The sequence below is a fragment of the Choloepus didactylus genome, chromosome 16 (assembly GCF_015220235.1).
Source record: "Choloepus didactylus isolate mChoDid1 chromosome 16, mChoDid1.pri, whole genome shotgun sequence".
Lineage (NCBI taxonomy): Eukaryota > Metazoa > Chordata > Mammalia > Pilosa > Megalonychidae > Choloepus > Choloepus didactylus.
Genome location: NC_051322.1, coordinates 70,511,458 through 70,535,980, shown reverse-complemented (window position 1 = coordinate 70,535,980; position 24,523 = coordinate 70,511,458). Strand labels below are relative to the sequence as shown.

The following is a 24,523-nucleotide window of genomic DNA, read 5'->3' as shown; positions in this document are numbered from 1 at the left end:
TAAATATAAGTGAATCAGCTGGTAAAGTGCTAATTATATATAACTGTAAAACAATGTCACTTCACATTAGTTTTTTTAGTCTTAACCTCACTTAACTCAATGAAAGAATTATTCTCTTGGAAGATGTATTAAAGTCTTTCAGCTCACCAGAGAGCAGACAGCATGGTATTAAAACCGGATGTTTAACAACTGGATGGATGGTTGGTATCTTAAAAAGCTCAAATACTTTAACTCCCACACCTGACTCCCGAAGAGCAGGGCATAAAACTGAAGATGACAGACAAAATACTGTTCTTGTGGTGGAATCATATAAATAATTAATAGACTTGTGTCCTTGGAAAAAAGGAAATTAACAAGCCAAGCAAAACGGGAGAAAAGAATCATATTTATAGTTTCAGATTTTTATTTTCGTAATTACCTTCCTAGAGAAGCAATAATCTGCATGTTCATAACAACACATTTAATATTCTACTCATCATAGAACTGGAAAAAATAAGAATAAAGCACAGATTCCATATATAAATACCGTACTCTGCATATGTACAGATAAATTCAATATATTAAATATATTTTGTAGACTGATTTCTTATAATGTAACAGAACACTGAACTTTAGATTCAGAGCATAATCATGCAGACTTCCACTGTCTGTAAAGTGATGACACTAGAGTTCTGAAAAATAATTTTTTCCTGTTGTTAACACCAAGTTTTCCTCTTCTGACTATCATCTCAGGGTAAAAGATCTTTGTAAGGGGAAAAATAAAATACAATAAATGAGGAACAAATGCTCTAGAGTCACCCCATAATAACCCAGACAACAAAGAACTATCCACACAGTTTAAGAACACGGAATATCCGTTCTTAAAGTTGGGCAGGGTGTGTGTGAGGGAAGCTGCACTTGTATAAAGCCGTTTGTATTGTTCAAGGCTCAGCTGCACTTTTGCTACAGAATGCACAGAATCATCCTGATTTTTTGTAAGCTTTCAGTACGTAAGAAGAGTAAAATTAAGATAACTTTTTCTGAAGTCGTAAGAATAGCATCTATAACGACTCTAAAGCATCTTTAGAGTACTGCCAAAATCTGTTTAAACCGAGGATCAGTTAGCTCCAACAAGCACTTATATAAGACTCTCAAGATTCCTGATTGGCTCTGAAGGACACAGGCAGCAATGAGGGGGTCTTTGAAATATTAATGTATTTTTAAATCCACTTCAAAGTTAATCTCAATATAATTATTGAAAATGAGCTGCCACCTGCAGAACTCTGAAAGTAACTTGAGGAATTAAAACATTATTTATTAGTGTTTGTATCAGATCTTCAATAAAGATGCTAAAAATCCACCCACCCAACCACACCTGTCAAATGAGGGTGTTATTCTGTCTAAACTCTGTCACAAAATCAACTGTGACTAAAACCACTAATGCTAATCTGCATTACAGGAAGTCTAGCAAAACTGAGCAAATACTACCTACTCCAATGAGGGAAGAGTCAATGAAGAACTAGAGACAGGGCATGAATGAAGAGGACACTGCCTTGGACAGCACTGGCTTGCAGAATGCACACTGCTGGTGAATAGACTACAAGATGGGCCTAAGCCAGAAATGCTTCAAAAGTAACATTTTAGGAAATAATGAAAGGATTAAAATATAGGCAGCAAGTGTTTTTAAATATATGTCTTTCAAAAACAATTCTTCTCTTTCACCTAAATTTTTGTAGTATCCAGCAATTTCTCATGTCTAGCTACTGTCAAATAATTACAACTCTAAATGAATAAGAAATTACTTTGGAGGAAAGAAATGTATATACACAGGACTGATAGAAACAGTACTACTTTCTTAAAATGCATAGAAGAGGTCTTCATCAGCTCCCATTTAGTCAAGAACTAAGTGGGTTTGGAAAAAGATTTTTTACATGAGAAAAATACGTATAGAGAGAACTGAAGGCATTTAGAGAATGAATCTAATAAGCTACCTTCAAAATTTGCAACTCACAGATAGTCCTTAAATGCTTCTTTTATTAAGCTAAAATAACATTGTAAGGCTCAAAATATCTTTCTGTCCCAATCTCGTCCCTGAAAAGATTTAATAATTTAAATAGGGGACAGATTTCTTTTGCAAAATAAAACATTTTTAAAATGCTAAGTTTTTTTTCAACCAGTAAACTAAATTTTTAGCAGTCATTAAATAAAATGAAAATTCCCTAATAATAAGATTCAAAGAGGAAGAACTTCTATGCCTATTGCCCCATTTATTTAGAATGTGATCTGTCTACAATTTGACTCACAAACCTGAAAATCAACTGTATTAAAACATGACAATATATTTTCTGCTAATTCCTCCTGGTATCTTAGAAAAGCTGTTATCATGGAAAGAACAAAGGGCTTCACAGGTAGTGGATACAGATATTAACTAAAAATGACAGTCTTCATCAGAATTCAAAATCGTGACCACCATGAATTATGAAATACCCTCACACAAGGTCCGAAGCCATGAAGTGGCGGGCCCTTTGCCTTCTTTTCCCCTTTGCAGAGCAGAACGTTAACACAGCCCCCCTGAGTACTCATCGTCCTCGTCTTCAGCAGCTGCGGTGGGGATGCCATCAGGCTTGGCCTGAGGGCTTGCTGGTGGTTTCTTCTTGACTCCCCCTCCTGGGACCACCAAGCTTAGGCCCAGTTTAGCATACTGTCAATGACAAAACAGAGTCTTAAAAGCTGGATAATCAGAATCCCTGTAAGAGATGCCGCAATACAACTATTAGCTATAAAAATACAGCAGCCAGTGCCCTACCCCCATGAAAACAAATACTACCATTTAGAGTTTTTAATAAACTCCAACACTCAACATTGCCTTGTTGTCAGATACCACATTACCATGACATGTGGCAAGTACACAGCTAGTGAATATATCAGTTATACAGCACATCAGGAACCTCAGATTGTCTGGACCTGTTAAGGTACACTTGTAATACCTATGAAACAGGTCTGTTCAGTAAATGAAGAGCGTAAGCCAGCAACACATTTCAAAATATATACAAATTTACACAAGCCTATGTAAGAATCTATTAAAAAATAATGGTTTCTCGATATACATCATTATAAAAAAATTGAAGATCTTAAACTGATCTGATAACGTGAGATTCTAATGCCACAACACCCAATCAAAATATGCTCACAATTCTACTAAAAAGAGAATTAAGAAAGAATAGAAACTCATATGCAAGGTTTGTGCTCTGTGTAAGATTTTGTGTGAGGCTGTTTCTCACACACTGATGCATCTGTTCTTTAAACCTCTATTTTTACAGATGATTAACTGAGGCTTAGAGATACTCAATTAACAACCTGCAGCACATGGCTAATTGTCACAGAAGTGGGATTCCAATAAGCCTATTCATTACTAAGGCCACTATGTCATGGGCATCTTTCAGATAGTAGGTCAAAAGAAACTTAATAAACTAAACAACTGGTTAGTTGAGAACTTGACAAACTGATATAGAACAACAGATGTAGGAAAAGGCAAAGAAATGGGGCTGAATTTTAAAACATGCATAAAGAAAACACAGTGCCATGGATAAGTTGTAAACTCATATGATCAACATCCAAATAACCAAAATCTATGGTGAAATTCAATGTAAGTGGTAAGTTCCTTTTTGAGTAGTAGCTTGAGCTGAAAGCAGATTGCAGAAAATCTCACAAGTCCATGGGAGAAAAATAATTTCACTAGGAGCCTCTTCCTTTCAAGAGGAACTAAGAAAGCCAACCAAAAAGCCAACTTACATCATTGTCCATGTACTTGAAAAGTGGGGAGTTGCAGACCTCCGACACCTGATCTTGGTCTTGCTGGTCATATCCTTCAAGAAGTTGTTCAAGTGCAGCACAGTCTTCACTTCCATTGAATCCTGGTATGCTACAGTAAGCACAAGTCACACCTCGTCACCTGTGTCCTAAAGACTGGTTCTGCCCAAAGAGATACTTCTGATTGTTACAAGTGAAGGGGTGCTATTAGTATATAATTAGCATTAACAGGCAGGGATGCTGCTAAGCATCCTGCAATGCCCAGGGAAGTCCCCACAACAAAGAATTACCCAGCCCAAAATGTCAGCATTGAGACTGCTACTTTAAAACACCTCAAACAAAAACCCTCATTCTGATCTTCCTGCACACACAATCTGAGAACTTTTCTTTCTTTCTTTCAATCTTTTTTCTTAGAGGGCATATATAACAAAATAGTCATTCAACCCATAGAAGTCCCCAAGAAAAAACATAGGAAACAGAACTTGTAAAAATTCTGCTGTAAAAAAGCTGAAAGGTAATCAGGTGCTTCTATAATTATGAAGACTTATGAACAAAAAGTTTCATAACTAGGAACACTTATCTAATCAGCAGTCTCAGAGATGTCAAAACTATGAGTTAAGGGAAACCCAGCTAACACCTTACCTGTAGCTCTCCCGGACACATCTTTCTGCAGCCACATAGTCATTTCTGTGTAGATGGACTAAAACTTGAGCAATTGTCTTCTAAAACAAAAGAAGGGATCATGGTTCAAATTTATATCTATATGCTTAAGTCAATTTCCTGGCAGTATTAAAAACATCTGGAATTTAACTTTCAGAGTCTTGGTTTGTATACAGAGATTTATAAATTCTGTAGTAACTTCCACAGGACCTCTGAGGAAAAATATACTAGGGTAGTACTTCCCAAATTCTAATGTGCATACAAACCACCTGGAGATCTTGTTAAAAGGAAGATTGCTTTAGCTGGCCTGAGATTCTATTCTTAACAAGCTCCCAGGTAGTGCTGATACTGCTAGTCTCAGAGCCACACTTTGAGCAACAAAACCTTAGAACACAACCATCACATTTTAAACAAAATGTCTTTTAAATCTCTATATAGGTTTAATTTTGATGAGAGAATAAAAAGAGTTGGGGCCCATACCTCTACAATTATTCTCTGGAATTCTTTAAGAGACACTAGGAAAAAGATGTATTAATGAAAACTTGGGATAACAAAAATAATACCATTTATAAGTCAACAACAAAAGCAGTAGTAAGATCAAGGATATTACTGACATCATCTTATTGGCAAAAGAGCTCTTCATAAAGTTTTTTTCAATCATTTTCATCTCTGTTTTTAAAATAAGATAACTTCTATTGATCTATTTTCAAGTTCAGTGAGTCTTTCTTCTGTCATCTACACTACAAGATTAAGCCCACCCAGTATTTTATTTCATTACAAGATTAAGCCCATTCAGTCTTTTGTTTCAGATACTGTATTTTCCAGTTCTAAAATCTCTCTTAGTTCATTTCTATAGTTTCTATCTTTCCACTTATTTCAACAGTGTTTACCTTTACCTCATGGAGGTAGCTCCTTTGTCTTTATCTGGTAATTTCAACTTCTGGATCATCTCAGGTTTATCATCTCTTGTTTTTTCCCTTGAAAATCAGTCACATTTTCCCAGTTTTTGTAGGTCAAATAATTTGGGGTTGTATCCGGAACAGCTGGGAATGCTATACTGTATGGACTTTACTGTAATCCTCAGAATAGTGTTTCTGTTTTAGCAGGCAGTCACCCTAGTGAGGGCCAGCCTGCATGTTCTACCTCACTTTGGGTGGGCAGCGGTTCTTTCTAATCGTAGTTCACAGCCTTTGCTGTGCAGCTTTGGGTTTGTCCCAGGCATTTAGCCCTGTGGGGACAAGTGAGAGGCGTGGGCAGTCTTATCATAGTTTTCAAAATTCTGCACTCTTACTTTGGGTCTGTCACACATGCCCAGCTAGGGAGTGAACCCAAACCTATGTGGGCCCACACACAAACTTAAGGAGTTCCCTTTTCCGGCTCTCTCCTTTGTAGGATTCTCCCCTTGCTCTTTCGGCTCAGCTTCCTGGTTCCTAGGGCCAAAGAGATGGGTTTCTTTTGGAGTTTGGGCTGCCTGTGCCACTACTGCAGCTATACCTCCACAATTAGGATCCACCCTTGGAGCAAAAACAGGAGAGAACAAAGGGAAAAAAATGAGGCCTCTTTTCCCAGTTCCTCTGGGAGGGGGTTCCAGTTGCTGGAGCCTCTGCTGCCCCACTCCATGACTGGGAGCTCAGCTCAGGGCAATGTTGCAAGAGAGGTAAGAAACCTGGGGAACTCACCCCCATACTGGTTGCTTCTCCAAGTAGTTACTCCCTTCCACAGTTCACCTGCTTTTACTTACTTTTCAGAGTTCTCAGACAGTTGCTTTTTGTATTTTGTCCCAAAGTTGTAATCATAATAAATAGGAGATACGTACTGCAGTGGACTTATTCCATCTTGGCCAGAAATAGACGCCCATGAAGTATTATTTAACAAAAACATAAAAATATCCATAGAATCCTCCTAGGTATCTAATTTACTCCAATATGAAAAATTATGTAACGTAAAGCCAAAAATGGGCACTTTCAAAGAATACCTTATAACACGTTGGATAATTCTCAATTTCCTTATAAATATTTTTTTCTTTCTGAATAGAGAGTGCCGCCTCATCAAACCTAAAAATAAAACAAAGACACATAAAACAAGGCAGATCTAAAGGACTTATAGCAGTGGTCACCTTGGTAATGTATTTGATATTACAGATTTTAGAAAAAGAAAGAAGACAGCAAATATTTTAGCAAGTGCTCTGTAATTGATGCTGCCATTAGCTCCATTTATCTGACTTGTCTTTTCCCTTTTAAGCCTCAAGCTGACAAAGCAAAAGAACCCAAGGATGGGTTACTTCAAGTGGGGAATTTTAAGTTTGGCTAGGATCATCCATTAATCAGTGTCTATCAAATTCAGCAAACTGCTTTGTATTAGAGACAATCCTCAGTTTAATTATTCCAATGGCAAGGCCATCTCTGGATGGCCAAGAGCACTGTCTCCATGCTGAAGAATTCTTGTCCTCCATTTCTGCACTCATCGTTGCACAGTCTACTCCTGCCTTGGTTTTCCCTAAATTCATGGAATCTAAAAGATAACATGGAGGGAAAACAAGTTAGAGGGCTAGGGAAAAAGTCCTTCCTACCGCCTTTAATCTTCAAAATTCCTTTTTTATTTAAATCCTCTTTCACACACTTTCCCTTTCTTCCATTCCACCCAGATGGCAGAATAAAGAGGAAAGAGAGGAAAGAAATCACCAAAAATGTCCCCGCAAGCTCCTTCCTTCCCATTTCTCAACACCCCCTGCCCTAATTCCACCATAGCCTAATCAGATCCTCATGTCCTTAAATTCTATTATACTCCTAATTCTAGGACATCCTTATGGGCCCTTAACTCCTGAATGGATGACTTGTGCAGTCTTCACCCATTTCTCTCAGCCCAATGAGGCCATGGTTAGCAACTATCAGTGGCTTGGCACTGGAAGTTCAACATCCCAACATTTGAAAAGGGCAAGTAGTCTGAACGCAGTTAGGAACACACAGGAGAAAGAGGTGTTGCTGTCACCCAAATTAAAAATTTTTAAATATTATATTGTATATTCTATTTTTATGCATGTGAACAGTTACCTTTAAAAAAATATGTGCATATAAACACAGACAGTGGTTTGGTTATGGTAATATTGCTCTTTAAATTGTGGGTTAAACTGAATTTTTGTGGGTTGCTCTGGCAAACTAGTGCCTCATAACATTAACACTCATTAGGGAAATGCATTCTCAATTTCCAGGAGCAACTCAAAAAATTTTTGGAACAAAGTCAGTTTGTAAGTTGGTATGACAGCAGAATTCTAAGACGGCCTCCAAGATACCCATCCCTGTATACACTCACGATATAATCTGGCTGTAAGGGTGGGCACAACCTTTGAATATGACTGATATCGCTCCTGGCATTAGATTACCAATCAGCTGACTGTGAGTTAATTGAAAGGCCTGACCTAATCAGGTGTGCCCTTACAAGGGACTGGGCCTTCCTGCAGTTGGAGCACTCAGAAGTTAGAGATGCATTCCTGCTGACCCTGAAAAAGAGGCAAACTACCATGTTGCAAACTGCCAACAGGGGCTACAAGGCAAGGAAGTGCTGGTGGCTTAAAGGCATTGAGGGTGGTCCCTGAGACAGCCAGCAAGAAAATGGGACCTCAGTCACACAGCTCAGGAAATGAATTCTGCCAACAATCAGAGAGCCCGGAAGAGGCCCCTGAGCCACAAATAAGATCTGGCCCTGAGACAACTTGATTTCCTCCTGGTAAGACCCTGAGCAGAGAGCCCAGCTACACTGTGCCCAGACTTCTGACCTAAAGAAACTGTAAGCTAACAAATAGGTACTGCTTTAGGTGGCTAGCTTTGTGGTAATTTGTTACACAGAAGCAGAAACTGACATGTATCTGTATCATCTGTAACTGTGACCATGAGCTAACAATGGAGGCTTATACAATAAATTAAATCAGATTCTGTGAAAGTAATGCCCAGATTATACCATTCTAAGAGGAATCTCAGTATTTTAAACTTTGAATATATTTAACTGTAAAAGTTATATCCGCCACACGTGAATTATTCATTCCTATGGCATAAGAAGAGCATTTCCATGTGCTAATATCTACCTAGCAAATAGCCATTCAAAAGAAGTACTGTGCCTTTATATGGACTTGTGGTTAAAATAGTCAATCAACTTTGTTAAAAGTTCAAAAAACTGGCATGTAAAGCTGATACGTATTTTCAAATGTATCTAGGAAATTATTCGTTGTAATGAAACATGGATGACTTTGACTTTCCCATTAATTTAAATATTCCTAACAAAATCAAATGTATCTAGTTTTGCTGAAAAGAAAATAATCTTTCTGGAGTTCAAAAAAAGAATAAGACTCAAATAAAACAAAATGCAAAGCTCCTATCAATTTTGTGCATGTGCCGGTTTGGATGTATTATGGCCCCCAAAACACCATTATCTTTGATGCAATCTTGTGGAGGCAGACTGTATTAGCCTTGATTAGGTTGGAACCTATTGATTGATTGTGTCCATGGAGATGTGACTCAATCAACTGTGGGCGAGACTTTGGATAATTTCCATGGAGGTGTTACCCCACCCATTTAGGGTGGGTCTGAATTAAGTCACCAGAGCCATATAAACAAGCTGACAAACAGAAGGAACTTAGAGCCTGTTAGGAGTGACATTTTAGAGCTGCAGCTTACAGAGACATTTTGAAGACGGCCGCTGAAAGCTGACACTTTGGAGAAAATGCCATTTTGAAACGCAACCTGGGAGCAAGCAGACGCAAGCCACGTGCTTCCCAGCTAACAGAGGTTTTCCAGATGCCAATGGCCTTTTTCCAGTGAAGGTACCCTATTGTTGATGTCTTACCTTGGACATTTTATGGCCTTAAGACCGTAACTTCGTAACCAAATAAACCCCCTTTATAAAAACCAGTCCATTTCTGGTGTTTTGCATTCCGGCAGCATTAGCAAATTGGAACAGCACATATGAAAGGAAACTACCATAGGACCTCATTCATGCCCAAGCTTTCAAAGGACACTCAACTTCATCCTCTTCTTCTGGCCCCAACCATCTCCTCAACTCCAGAATACATTTTCAACTACCTACAAAACTTTTCAGCCTTTCATCACATTCCAAACTATGGAATATGATGACATGATAAACCAGTTATTAACAGCATAGTATACACTTACCCAAGATAGAACTAATGATTATCTTCAACTAGTACATCCATCCCCTCCACCATACATTCCCATAGCCCTTTCTGCATTTGGAATCTAGTGAAGGTCTGGACTGATTTGTGGGGAAGAAGTTCTTTTCCATTGCTAAGGAAGTCTTTTTTTAAGTCCAGAATGGGGACTTTAAATAAGAAGGAAATAAGATTCTCCTTCTTGTTCGGAGCCATAGCAAAACTCTGGGAAGGTGCTCGGGATTTGGGTTCAGTGACAGTCAACCACATAGCATGCCCATCTGCTCAGATCCTCAAATCTTCTCTAGAAGAAACCGGGATTCAAATCTTAGCTATAAGCCATGATCAACTTGTCAAAAGACCTTTCCTAAGAGTAAGCAGGGTACTGTAAAGTACTAACTTTAAGGTTATCCCAGATGCCACCTAATTGAAATTCTGAATCACTTCTGAATTATGGTTCTCCAGAAATAAAGGAAAAGCATGAGACTAATATAAATATATCAAATACTTGGTTTAGTTTTACAATACTAATATATAAACTAAACTATTGTTAAATGAGGGTTAGATCAGTCTCGTATTAATGTAAAAATATAAGTATTAACTAAATAAAACTAATTTAATATTTCATGCCATATCTTATGTTATTTGAGCAAAGAATAAAATTACCACCTGGGAACTTGGGGTGGGGTTGGAGGACCACTGGGAAGTGGGAATGGATGAGAAAAGAGGTAAAAGAATGGCAAAATCTGCCTATTATCTGCCTGTAATAGAATAGTAAATGCACTATTCCCTGTTTCTGTACTGCAGGGCCTGCTCACAGAGTTGAACCCAGGTAATACTTTCGAGTTCAGTTATTTTGCAACAGCCTGGGAGCCATCACTATGCACAGCTTGTCTCTATGGGAAACATCATCAGAAACTAAACAAAACTTTTAGATCACCATTTATAAGCTGGGAATTGCCAGTGTTAGCATTTCAGTCCTTTTGTTTTCTGGGAGGCCATGATTATTAAGATGAATAAAAGTAATGATTTATAAATGAAATTTTGCCTCATGCTTTAACATGGAAGTCCTCATTTAAAAACAAAATAAAACTGTTGTTCCATTCAGACCAACAACAACAAAAATAATCAATGAAAGAAGGTCCTATAAATAAAGTAGTACATCTAGATGAGAATGTTTAATAGTTTTCAACACTAGACTTAGTATACTGCTACTCTAAATCTTTCCAAACCATATGTTTAGAATTTTAACAATCTGCAGTTCATGAAGAAAAAATTTAATTCAGCTTCAGTAAGGGATCAATAGATTCTTCTTCAGTCATTTATTCTTAAATTCTTAACAAAACATACCTTGGGTCTTTTCTGTCACTGGAGAGTTATGAACAAATTTGAATTAAAATTTCAGTCTTCAGACTTCAGTTTCCTAAAAGTGTTTCACTTAAATAATTATTAAATGAGAATCTGGCAAACTTTATTAATGACAGATATTGTTCATTAAGCTTAAAAAACAAAAGGAAAATCCGATAGGATTCTAACTTTCCAGGTCTAGCTATTTTTGCCTTAAGTCATTCATTTAAGGGATAAAAAAGAGTAAACACCCTATTTAATGACATTATTTGGCTATTAAAAACCTGCCCCGATTTCAAAGGTGGACATTTAGGGCATCTTGCCACTAATGCCTATTTACATATTTTCCTAAGGGAGACATTTTAATCTAACCAGATGACGGCTCCAGAAAACTGTTGTCTCATGCTGGTAGCCAATTCACTAAGGAAAGTGAATTGCAATGTAAGGTAAATCCTGACACTAAACCACAGAAAAATAGCAGGTCTCTTTTCATATTTAATTTAATGTGCCCACTGTCTACTAGAGTTCATTTTTCTACTAGGGGGCCTGGCGTGCCTAAGGCCTTCACTGAAAAGATTAACAAGCTATCTCCCAAATGTTCCAAATGTGGATCCAAAATGTAATGGAAGCATAAGAACACAGCTTTAGAAGCCTTACCTGCGTCCTCGCACTAGCAGCCTTGAGGCTTTTCCTAGTAATTCAACTGCTTGTCGTAAGCGTTCCTCATTCTGGAGGAATCAAAGAAAAGGGAGTGTTGGCTGCTTTAAGCAGAAATCTCTTGTTTTTAACCCAATAATAATTTTATTAAAAAGTAATCAACTCAATCAAGGGGGAAAAACACTGAAGCTGCTAGTTAGTCCATTATTCTCTAACAGAAAAAGGAATAGAACTCAGTTGTGAGTATGACAAAGTTTTTAAAAGTAGCCACTGCATTTATCTGTTTTCCTAAATACTATAAATTTCACAAACATTCTGAGTACTTAAAGAAAATAAATTCAAGCTTACCTCAAACACATTAGCTGTCTGTTGATATAACTGTACAGCCTTTTCTGGATCTACATTTTCTATAAGCCTGAATTAGACAAGAAAATTTGACTTTTGTAGAAATAGAAAACACATTTTTCAATCTTTTATTAAAACAAAAAGACAATGACCTCTACACAGAGCCTTGTGCTTCTAACAACAGCTGCATATACTCACTTTCCAGCTCGCTCCAATGCCATGGCTGCCGTGTCGGGAGTGCCATTTTCTAGATACATCATGCTCGCTTTCTCAATCAGCTGAACAGCTTCTGAAAGTTTCTGCATCTCCTTTTGGCAAAGGATATGGCATGGATCAGAAAATGCATAAGCTTTAAAAATACAGAGCAAACCATCTGACAGCCAATTATTTTATCCCCAATTCAGGAATGTAAATGACTAAGAAATGTTATATAGCAATATGTTTAAAATGAGATGCCTTCACATGGTTGCTCTCCTAATCAAGTTGATCCAACCGGTTCCTACGGCTTCCCTCCTGCCTCCACCTGCAAAGTGTTACTCCTGAGCCTTTTTAGAGGAGGAATATGAAGGTTTAGGAGTCAGATCAGCAGAAATTCTAGCCCACAGAATTCATGTGAACCATGCAGCTCACGATACCCAACGCAGCCCAGGCAGTCCAAAGGGGTCTGATTCAAGTACAAGACCAGGAAAGCATTTTCCTTAGTCTGTTCCCCTATCCATTGAGTTTATTTTTCCTTCATTCAAAGTGGTACCCTTCAAATTCTCAAATTAAACATACTTTAAGTAATGGAACATGCCTGAATTAATAACAGCTTCCGATGAATACTAGGTCTTTGCACAGCTGTCAGGGCATAAACCGGTTGGCTTACGCTGCGAGGCTGACCGTGCTCTGGTAGCTGCACAAAGACAGTACATTCCGATCCCATCAGCAACAGGTGCCCAAGACTACGGCCGCCACAAGGGAGCTTCCCAGCACACAGGGAACCTAAGAAAACCTAAGAGAAGGCCAGGGCAGACCTCGGCTATTTTGGCTACAATACGAATTCAAGTTGCTAAGGAATTGCTGCTGATAACCTGACTTGTGTCATCAAATATCAATTCAGTTGCATGTTTTGGTCAGAAAAGTTTTATTTCATTGGCTATATAATAGCTTGTCATTAAGGAAGCATCATAATTCACATAAACATTTTCCTATTATTAAACATTCAGATACTTCCCATTTTTTAAATAAACAATGCTGCAAGAAATAAACATCCTTATGCATAAATATTTGCTATTTTCTTAGGAGAGATTCACAGAATTAGAATTCCAGGGTCAAAGGCTATGAAAACATTAAAAATTCTTGAGATACATTATGGAAGTATCTTTAAAAATGGCATTACAGAAATTTGAATGATAAAGTTCAGTGTAAGCGGCAAGATACACTACTGTGAATGGAATATAAACTCAATTTTGTATATGTATAGGAAAATGCATGTATGAAGAAGAAAGGCAGGCATGAAAAAATAAACATGTTAATAATTATTACTAACCTTCTTTAATCTTTCTAGTACTTTCTAAATGCCCTATAATGAGCAAGCATTCACTTATAAAAATGAGCACATTAACATAAAAGTCATAGAAACTAAAAATAAAAACAAACAAAAGCTTTACCAAAGTATAGATTCTTAAAACAAAGCTTTATAACAAATAAGTCAAAACAGCTTTTACCATATTAGAGAACACATGCACAAATGGAAAGGAAGGACTTCTACTTCAGTTACCCCTTGGCATACTTTTAGAATTAGTGTCTTTAAGTGCATCTTTGGCCTCACCACAACACGGTATTACTTCCCAACCTGCTTTTAAGAACCAGAAACACTAAAAGTGGCACGGGCACATTAGCCAAATATTCCATTCAAAAATCAAAATTAAAGTAGCAAGAGTTTAAGTCTTATGGTTCTTTTCACTGCCAACGGATATTTGTAAAACAAGCAAAATTCTCTTCTTTCTATAACATAGTTATTAAAAAGTATACATTTTTAAGCTTTTCCTACATTAAGATGTCCTTATGTCCTCAAAAGTAGGGAAGCTACATTTTTTAGGAATACACATCTATCTTGTTATGGTGCCTAGAATCTGTTGTTTCCCACTTCTTTCCAATAAATTCTCTTAAATTTCACTTTCAAACTTTTCTATCTTAAGACACACAGAGAGTACTCTATAGTCCAGTCAGCATTAATTAGGTCAGAAATCTTAACTTGGCATCTCTTGCCTTAAAGCAAGGAAACTTTTCAAACGTAACATAAATTTTACTTCATTGTCTTGTAGTTAATTCATTTTACCTGTTGAACAGTTGTGACACAAAAAAATTACTGACCTTCAACATCATGCCAGCTTGTTCATAAGCTCTGCAAAGAGAATATAATTTATCTGATGAGACTGTAATTAAGAAGGGGGAGGAGAAACTTTCCACTACTGGTAAAGGAAGTTATTTAAAATTGGCCCTTTAGAAAGTCTGTATTACCTTACAACATCATTTTTTCTTCTTTTTATTTTGTGGACAATAACTCCTTCACAACATCAAATGCAGGAGTTAAAAAGGATTTCATTTTGCATTTGCAAAATTAAGTAAGGCTCTGAAAATCTAAATAACTTTCTATCTGACAAACCTTAAGCCAAGAATTAAAACAAATCTCTACAAAAGCAGGAAAAAGCTTCCTGCTTCTTTTTCACAGGCCCTATTAACTATCAAGAAAGAGGGGTAAAAAGAGATTCTAACTTACTTATTTTATCATAGACATTAAGGAAAATGGTACTGAAAGTAGTATAATGAATTTAAACACTGTATATTTTAGTTAGCAGCGAGTGAGTTTCTAATAGTCAGCTGGAAATTGAACCAAATGGAAATAACTATTCTATTAAAATAAATACAGAATAACTCAATGATTATGAATTTACAACCTGGGAAAAATTTACTGAACTATGGAAAAGCAGCAATATTTAAAACATATCATCTGCAAACATACAAAAATGTGGAGAATATTTACTTACTTGGCAGCATGAAAAAGGCTGAATAGATGTAATAAAGTAAAAATTAAGGAAAACAAGGAAATAATTTCTAGAGATTAATATTTAAAAGACAATGCTAACTAAATCACAGCCCCAGTTAGTTCCAAAGGACAAATCCTACAAATAGGTAAAGGAAAAATAATTTAATGCCTCTTGATGTCTCCTAAAACTATACAATTAACAAAATCACTGGTGAAACACCTCACAGATTTAAAACTTCCATTATGCATTAATCTAAGAGTTTAATTAAAAGTAAGGTTAGTTATAATTTACAAGTAAGGTAAAATAAAAATTTTTTTTAGTCAACAGATTTTAAAGTATCTCAGGAAAATTGTTTTAAATTACTTATAAATCTTATTTGAAATACCTAAGGAAGACTATGTCTAAAAAAAAATTTCTATAGCAGTCTGTACATTTCCAATATCTCTGTTCCTTCTTCATTCCTCAGCACTCATGTATAGATTAACCTCACTTCATCCCAAATGAAGACGTCATCAAGCAAACCCAAAAGCAAGAGGAAATAAGAGTCGCTGTTTTCTATCAACGTAGCTCTGCAAACCAATATGGAGTTTATAACCTACCATTATTCTAAATGCTCCTTTGGAGTTGAGAAATGTAAAATTTTTCTAATAGTTTTCTAATTTAAAAGCACTGTATTTCACATGTAGCAAATTTATAATAAGGGAAAATAATTAGTTCTCATCAAAATCATCTAATTGTTTAATTTCTTTTTTAAAGCTGAAAAAGATACGCCCTATTATTCTCATGTGCAACAGCTTCTCTCAGGCAGGCATCTTTTGCTTGCTCAAACTGTTTGGCATTTTTAAAAGCAACAGCTGAAACAGAACAAAAATAAATAGACTTTCTATTTTCAGCATTAAAAAACCTCAAATGAATCATCACTAAAATGTGCACCAAGTGCACAAATATTTAGTTTCTATAAAACACTTTTTCCTAAAGCAATTTTCTTATTTTTTAGTTTACTTTTTTCTATTATTAGAGCAGTTGTAGGTTTACAGAAAAATTATGCAGAAAGTAGAGTTCTCATATAATCACCACCCCCCCCACAAACAGTTTTCCCTGTTACTAACATTTTGCATTAGTGTGTGGAATCTGTTACAGTTAGTGATGTAATATTATAATTTTTGATTATCAATAATTTAGAAATATTTTCAAAGATCTTTTCTTTTTAAGTTATTGACTTTTGGCAACAGATCAGTGCAACTTCCACTCAAAATCAGGAATTCTAACACCAATAGCTACAATTTGAGAAACTAAGAAAGCATCAGTTAAACCAATACTCCCAAATAATAGGTAGCTTCTTTCAGCCATAATATAAAATAGTTTACTTCACCAGTTTTACATTTAGTAATAAAAATAGTGCTTTAAAGGGTTAGTTATAGCTTATTCTCTCTCTTGAATAACTTAGAAACTGAAAGCCAATTAACACATTAAATATTTTTTAAATAAACCCTTCTTGTTGTAACAATCTTTAAACAGATATCTAAAAACTTAACAATGCATTTTTTCAAACAAAGCTTTTACAACGTTGAGGTATCTGTGAAAAAGCCACCCCCTGTCCAAAGCTGATGTCTGTTGCTAGCTGTTGTACAAGTGTCATTATCAGAGCAAAATAATTATGAATGGCCCTAAAATATGAGCTTCAAACTTCTGGAAAACATACCCACAGCTGTGTACAAGTAAGTGGACAGAAGTAGAAATCATACTGCTTTAAGAGAACATTTTTTTAAAAACACACTCACAAAATTCTCCTTAATAAAATGTTGACAAGAAACAAAATACTAAAACAATTCTCATCCCTGGATTTCCTCATTTTCTTTTTTAAACAATATCTCATATTGTATTGTATTCCGTTGTTACATACAACTGACTACTGAGCAGCGGAAAGAAGGACTGAAGTCATGAGGCATGCAACTAGATAAATGAACTGTGAGGACATTATGTTGAGTGAAATAAGCCAAAAATGAAGGGACAAATATTATAAGTCCTCACTAATATAAACTTACTATAATAAGCAAATACTGAGAATTGAATCTGAGAGCAGAGGTTATCAGGGGAAGGCTTATTGTAAAGGTTCCGAGATTGTAAGCTCTTACAGCAGTCACATCTATTCCTGAGTTTTAACTGTTATTTCTAAATTCTGAGATGTTGCACTCTTTATGTATAACCGGGTAGTTGCCCTGGAACTTTAGGTATCTGTGTGACACCTGAGACTCAGAGTTAGCATTCTGCAGCAAGTCAGCATTACTCCATACGTAACTGTTAAAGAAGGTGGAAAAGAGAGCAAACTTCAATTAGAGATATGAATGAAATGGACTTGGTCAGGACTAAGGTAAATCAGAATACAGGGTAATGGATGATACTGACTGTATTTGAAAACTCCCACTTCTGTGTGAGACCAAAGGAAAAGAGGTTTATTTGGTACAAAATTTAAATTTTCTGTAGCACACTATCTAATTTAACCTGTCTAGTCAGTTTATTTGAACAATGTAATTACATGGAACCTAGAATGGAAAATGAGATCTTATTATTCTGTACAGGTTAAGATGAAACCCCAATACATTCCAGAGTATTTGGGGCAGAAAATAAAGTATTTGCAAAGTCCCCTTGAGGGACTGGGGAAAAATGTGGAACTATTAAACTTCCCCACCTGGGGAATTCCTGCTATTCTCTTAGGCAATAGCGGCTCCCAATTTAATAAGCCAAGCCCTCAACCTGGAGGCTTGCCCTTAAGAAACTTATCTCTCGAATGGCGAAGCTAAGCCTACTTACAACTATGCCTAAGAGTCACCCCCAGCGAATCTCTTTTGTTGCTCAGATGTGGCCAGTATCTCTAAGCCAACTCTGCCAATTAACTCACTACCCTCTGCTGACATGACTCTCAGGGGTGTAAGTTTCCCTCATAACGTGGGACATGACTCCTGGGGATGAGCCTGGCCCTGGCATCATGGGATTGAGAAAGTCTTCCTGACCAAAAGGGGGAAGAGAAATGACATAAAATAAAGTTTCAGGGGCTAAGAGATTTCAAATAGAATCGAGAGGTTATTCTGGAGATTATTTTTATGTATTATATAGACACTCCTTTTTAGTTTCTAGTGTATTCGAATAGCTACAAGGAAATACCTGAAACTGTTGAACTGTAATGCAGTAGCCTTGATTCTCGATGATGATTATATAGCTTTTATCATGTGACTGTGTGATTCTGAAAATCTTGTGACTGACAACTCCCTAGATCCAGTGTCTGGGCAAATGAGTAATAAAATAACAATATTACATATAAATAATAGGGGGGAAAAGGGGAATGGGAGGCTTTGGGTGTTCTTTTTTATTTTTCTGTTTTTTTTTTTTAATTTTTATTGTTTTTTGAGGGGAGTAATGGGAATGTTCTAAAATTGATTATAGTGATGAATACACAATCACATGACACTATGAGCCACTGATTGTATACTTTGGATGGATTATATGGCGTGTGAATGTATCTTAATAAAATCACATTTAAAAAATTATTGCATTGATTAAATTATTTTGCATAACCCCTTAAAGAAAATAAACAGGATGCTTTAATGGGAAAACTGGACATGGAATGTTTTGATTTTTGAAAGCAGTTCATGGTCTCAGAAGCATACAAAAAAAAGTGTTCTATTTCCCTCATCAAGGAGCCTTGCAAAACGTTGTGCCCGCCAATTACAAAAGTGTCTTATACAAGGAATCCATAAAATCAATATAAAACTTGAATTTTTAATAATTTCCCTTTTAAATAGGAGATACAATCTTCAGAATGTAACAGAGAATTTACTCAAGATTCAAATTAAGTATTAAAGACTTGTTTGTTGTAATTTATTATCTAGAAAATACTCTGTATTATTATAGAATAATACTGAATAATAGTATAATAAAGAATATAATAATAATTATTATAGAATATATAGTATAATACATTCTATATTACACTTATTAGTTCAATTCCACCTGATGTGTTTTTCCCTTTGCTGATATATCAAAACTAAAGTTTGCCCCAAAGTACTTTACCCAGATGATATCTATACTAGCTAACAAATAAAACCAAGCCTATAGATGAAACATAACTGCAAAATGTGTTTAGGGTACTTCAAAATTGTGTTATGCTTTATAGCCAAAACGATTGCAGATATGCTGAAAGCTATCATTCCATAATTTAAAATGCTAATTTTTAGTAAATTCCATGTCTTTTACATATTTCAGAGTGTTTATTTCTTATATATGAATAAATATATTAAAATATATAGCTTAACATTTCATAAACGTTTATCAGTATATCTGTCTCAGTAAGGCTCATAAAAAAAGAAATAAATAACATGCTAAACAAGCTTATGATTTTGCAGACAATATTGCTGAAGATGAGGCTAAGTTAAAAAAAAAAGTTAAAGAAAAATGTTTATTCAACAATAGGAAGACTAGAAGATTATGGCAAAACTCATTGAAGTAGCATGCAACTGACTGAGATTCAAGAAACACTAACACACTAATTGACACATACTCACATACACACATAAAATACTAGGAGCTTGCATCTGCATACCACCAACCCTACCCCACATCTGCTGTCATGAAAGAGAGGTAATAGGATCGCCAACTCAGCCTTCAACACACCTGAAAATAAGAAGCGGAAAAAATGCAAGGGCTCATGCATTCTTGTTATTGTTTTTACTATTATAACCTTACAGGAAGTATTAAGAATAAGTATTACACTGAGATGAAATTAAATTATTAGACTATTTTAAGATTATGCATTGAAGTGACATGCATTTGGTCACACATACCTGCTTTTCCATATTCAGAAGCAGCACTGTCATAATCCGGCTTCCATTTTAAAAAACCAGTTTTTAGGCTATAATAAAAGGAAAACACACTTACTATAAGCTGCCATTCACATTTATAAGTCAGAATCATGCTTGCAATGGCCATGTAGGTCATTAAAAAAAAAAAAAAGCCATGAGGCACAAACTCCCCATCTAGCCCACCTCCATCCGGGCTTATTTATAATTAAATACTTCCCTCCCCCAACACAGAAATGGCTTTCCTCTTTGAAGTGTCTGTGTAACATCCAAGCAGCGCAGCATCAGCATCACCTGGGAGCTTGTTACAAACGCAAATTGTCGAGCCCGTCCCAGACCTGTCCCAGACCTGAGGAAGCAGAAACTCTGGGCCAGGACACAGCACGCTGTTTAACAAGCCCTGATGCGCATTAAAGCCGGAGAGCCTCTAAAGTACAGCGGGAAGCAGCAGGTGAATTCAGGAGAGAATCGGTGAGTCATCACACAGGCCGCACCATGGGCACAGGTCAGAAAACAGAAAGAAGGAGGAGGACAAATATTCAGAGGAACGACAGAGGGGGGCAGCACAAAAGGCTGAGAACCCCAAGGGAAACCACCGCTTCTTAGATGCTCAGCCAAAGGACAACCAATTCAAAGTCCTTATCTTACTTTCCTATTTCTTTCCTCATTTTAAAGCGAACTTCAGACTTAAAATTTACCTCAATGACTCTCCAACTTGGGCGTGCCTAAGAATTGCTAAACAAACATCATCTTAAATTATAAATTTCAATTCAATTAATGAAAGTCTGATTACATATGACACTGTTAGTTCCAAAGAAATCAGGGGAGCAACTTAACCTAGAGATGAGGGATCCCTGAGAGCCCTCTAAAGTGCATTTCATTTTTGACAGCTGTAAGTAACATTTTTTGCCAATTAAATCTAATGTTACAAAATCCAAATTTGTAAGCAATTTTTAAAGCTTATCAAGAATTTAATTGCTCAGAAAAATAAAATCCTTAAATTGCAGTATATGTCTATTCTAGTCCACAAAATTGAGGAAATACACAAAAGCAAAATACTAACCCTCTACCCCTATCCCAAAGCTCTCATTACATTTTGTATATTAACATAATGTTTTAAATCCCAACCAAAACAAGATACAATCATTAAATTACATCTAATGTACTATCCATGGAAAGAGCCAGGGATTTTAAAATAAAGCAAATCATCCCGAATAAACTGAGCACTGCTATCGGAGGAGAGAAGGCACTCTAATAAATTCAGGTCTAATTCTACACCTTTAGCACTTTTGACTCAGTCCAGAGTCAGTAGGGAAATTCTGTCCTTATTAATGTTGACGCCCACTGTTTGATCAATTTCTACAGGACAGAAGAAAACAGCAAAACCAATCATCTGTTTGGGGGGGATTGATTACAAAATTAGTTGGCAATACCGAACTATATCAACATTAGAAAACAGAGAAAAACCAAATCTCTCCTACACTCCTGGCCCATTACCCCTGTCCAGAGGCACTTCAGACCCAGCACATTCCAGCCTGAATCTAACACCTGCGTGCTCCCCCTTGTCCCAGTCATGTAATTCCTGTATCCCCTCTGTTTGAAGACCTCCCCCTCCACTCCATCTCTCATGACAGAAACCTAGGAGTCAATCCTTTTCCTCCATATCCAATCAAGTAACCAAACTGGTCAGTCCTATTTTTGGTAAATGCTGCCCCATCCTGGCCCTTTTACCATTATTTAACTCAGGCCCTCATCACCTCTCAGTTTTCAACAAAATCAAGGTTAACAGCCACTGACCAGTCTCAAGCACCCTGTAGGACAGTCACCTTGCCTGTCTGCCCTCCTCTTCCATTCCCTCCACCCCAGGGAAATTCTCTTGTCCTTTCTGCGTATCTGCACTATATCCACTGTATCCTTCTAGCACTTAATACCTTATTTTCACTCATCCATTTATTTAACTGCTCTCCTGAAAACTCCACACTCTTGAGGAAGGAACCACTTTTGTGTCCCCTCGTATACCTGATGGCTGGTACAAAGCAACAACTCCTCTCCACCCTGGTTCAGCTCCTGGCACTCCAACTACAGGCGCTGTGCCCTGAGTGCATTTTTAGCCTGAGAACATACTGCATCCTATCTGTAGAATCCCCCTGGCAGGATTTTCCCTCCACCTAAAACATTTCTTGGTTTTCAGAACTAGCTCTGAAATCATCTCTGTGAAACCTTCCTAAATTTCCCGAGACAGAATAAACTCCTTCTGTGTTACCAAAGCACATTTACCACATCTTTACTATGGTCCCTTACACACTCCTCTAACTGTACTTTGGGGTTTGCTCTCACTAGGAAATGCGGTTGTTGTGGGCAGCACCTGCACAGGAGCCCCAGCCCCTCACCTACTGAGAATACCTTTTTGGAAATCGGTGAAGATCTCACACTATGCATGGGAAGCAGCCAGCACAGCACAAGGCAGACTTTCCATTACCTCTAATTGCCACCTAAAAAGCCGGTGGAGCGACGCACACCTAAACTTACTGAGGGGTGGGAGAAGGGGGTTAGTTCAAAGGAATAATTTAAAAAAATCAGGTCAGTTCCACAAACATTTGTTGGGCGCCTACCAGCAGCCCGCAGAACACACGAAAGGCCTACGGAGGCCTGGGTCTTGGCCCGGGTGCAGTCTGGTGGGAAATGACAAGGGCTCACCGCGGAACTGCAGGGTAAATCTATGGCCCCTCCCCCAACACACAGGGCATTCTGTCCCCCAGGGGACATTCCTGGTTGTCACAAACTGGGAGGGGGAGCGCTACTGGCATCTAGTGGGTAGAGGCCAGGGACGCTGCTCAACACCCCACGATGCCCAAGACCGTCCTCACCGCAACGAAGCATTGGGTTTAGGGTGCCAGGGTCGAGAAGGCCTTTTGGAGAAAGAGCAGCGAGGCAAGCCCTGGAGGCCCCTTCCCACCGGGCACCCGACAAAGAGGGCGGATGACCCGCGCTCCCCAGCTCCAGGGACCCCGCGGCAGGGGCTCGCCGAGGAGCCCGCCTGGACCCGGGATCCCGCAGCCCCGCACCACTCGCCTCTCAGCCCCGCCTAAGGCCCGCCCACCCCCGGCACCGCAGAGGACTCTCTCACTATTTCTCGGCTTTGGCCAGGTGCTCCAGCCCCTCGTTTATCTTTTGCGCGGCCATTTCCACAGGGGGACCGATGACGCGCCCTGACGGAACCCCACCGAGTGGGCGTGGAAACGCGCAGGAGGAAGCGGGAGCGCGCAGCGCCAAGCAGGCTACCGAGGCGCAGAGGGCTCAAACTACTTCTGCGCCTCCGCGGCGGGAGCCCGGCAGGGGCGAGGCTTCGGGCGGCGACGCGCAGGCGCACAGAACCCCTGGGCGGACCGCCTCCTGCGCAGGCGCAGAGGGGGAGGTGTTCGCGCGGGGACGGTAACTTGTCTGCTCTTTGGTTGGTCCCACAGGTATTCGCTGGGCCCTGTTGTAGAGAATGTCTCAGAGAGAAATCCCCGCCGTCGTGGGGCCTTGCTCCCCCTTGTACAGTTAACTAGCATTGTGCTTTAAGTACGTCCAAGATTTCCCTGTACCACAGCTAGAGTAGTGTTCCTTTCTTCATTCTGCCTTTTGACCAATTATCTGTCCATATGCTGTTCCCAGGGTACGCAAGGGAGAATAAAACACCCTGTAAGCCCTGATGACTGTCAAATAATCCCTCGATTAATAAAAGCTGTGATAAGTGCTCGGAATGAAAAGATCAGGAGTTATACGATCGATTGCAGCGGTCTAGTAGAAATAATAGTCATATCATTGGCTCAATTCTCTTCTGTTAGCTCAATTCACGGTGACTTCAAAATCCACGTCAATGACTTTTGGAATACCTATACGGACTCTCAGTTTCTTACTTCCTAAGAGATAAATTCCAGCTCAGCCATCCATTCCCAGGATGAAATCCTTGACCTTACGGATTAATAATAACTGTATGCCCTCCCCAGTGTCAATTTCAAGCAGCTCCTTCTACCCTCTACATTCCAGTTCACTCCTTCATCTTCAAAGAAACCTGCACTTTTTCCTGACGCCTCTGCTCTTGTTTGCACTTCCTGCCTTACCCGGCTTTGTCCATCAGTTTAGCCACTCTCTTACATATACCCTCAGCTTCCTTGGTCGCATCTCCCTCTTTATTCTAGCCTAGGAACCCCCAACTCTCCACCTACTCTGGGACTACTCTTGAGCAAGTGGGTTTGGCTGGGGGGAAACAAGCAAGCATGCTAGCATCACTCATTTTAACGATCAGAAACATGGAGCAGACCCTCCGTGCTGGTGAAATCACTCATCCACTCACTCAGATAGCTTTTTCACATCTTCCTTCTCCTTAAAACTCCCAACACAATGTCCCTGCCTGTCTGCCAACTCTCACTTTTTGTTTCATAGAAAATGATCAGAAGAGATCTTCCATTTGGCCTCATGACCACATCTACCAGTCTACCTAATCTGTTCCCAAATAGTCTGCCTCTTCTCCTTTGACAATGGGTGAACTGGCCTTGACCTCTTCTCTTCTCTTCTATTTGCACTTCCTTATTTAGTTGCATCGGTCTAAGCACCATGCTGCATTCATTTGTCTAGCCTGGGCGTCCTTAGGCAGTAGAATCCAAGAGGCTGAAAACAGAAGCTACGTTTCTTGGAAG

General features: G+C 38.2%; 1 protein-coding gene across 1 annotated transcript; it reads right to left on the bottom strand.

Moving 5' to 3' along the window:
• Positions 1-385: 385 nt before the first annotated feature.
• On the bottom strand, positions 386-23,105 carry NAPG (NSF attachment protein gamma). The gene is made up of 12 exons (XM_037806033.1): positions 22,969-23,105; positions 19,827-19,894; positions 15,758-15,842; positions 14,989-15,006; positions 14,315-14,345; positions 12,155-12,264; positions 11,960-12,026; positions 11,612-11,682; positions 6,425-6,503; positions 4,432-4,511; positions 3,772-3,901; positions 386-2,680 (listed from the first exon to the last, which is right to left on the bottom strand). Exons 1-12 carry the CDS (start codon positions 23,022-23,024, stop codon positions 2,537-2,539), a joined length of 939 nt encoding a protein of 312 aa, XP_037661961.1. The 5' UTR covers positions 23,025-23,105; the 3' UTR covers positions 386-2,536.
• Positions 23,106-24,523: the final 1,418 nt, after the last annotated feature.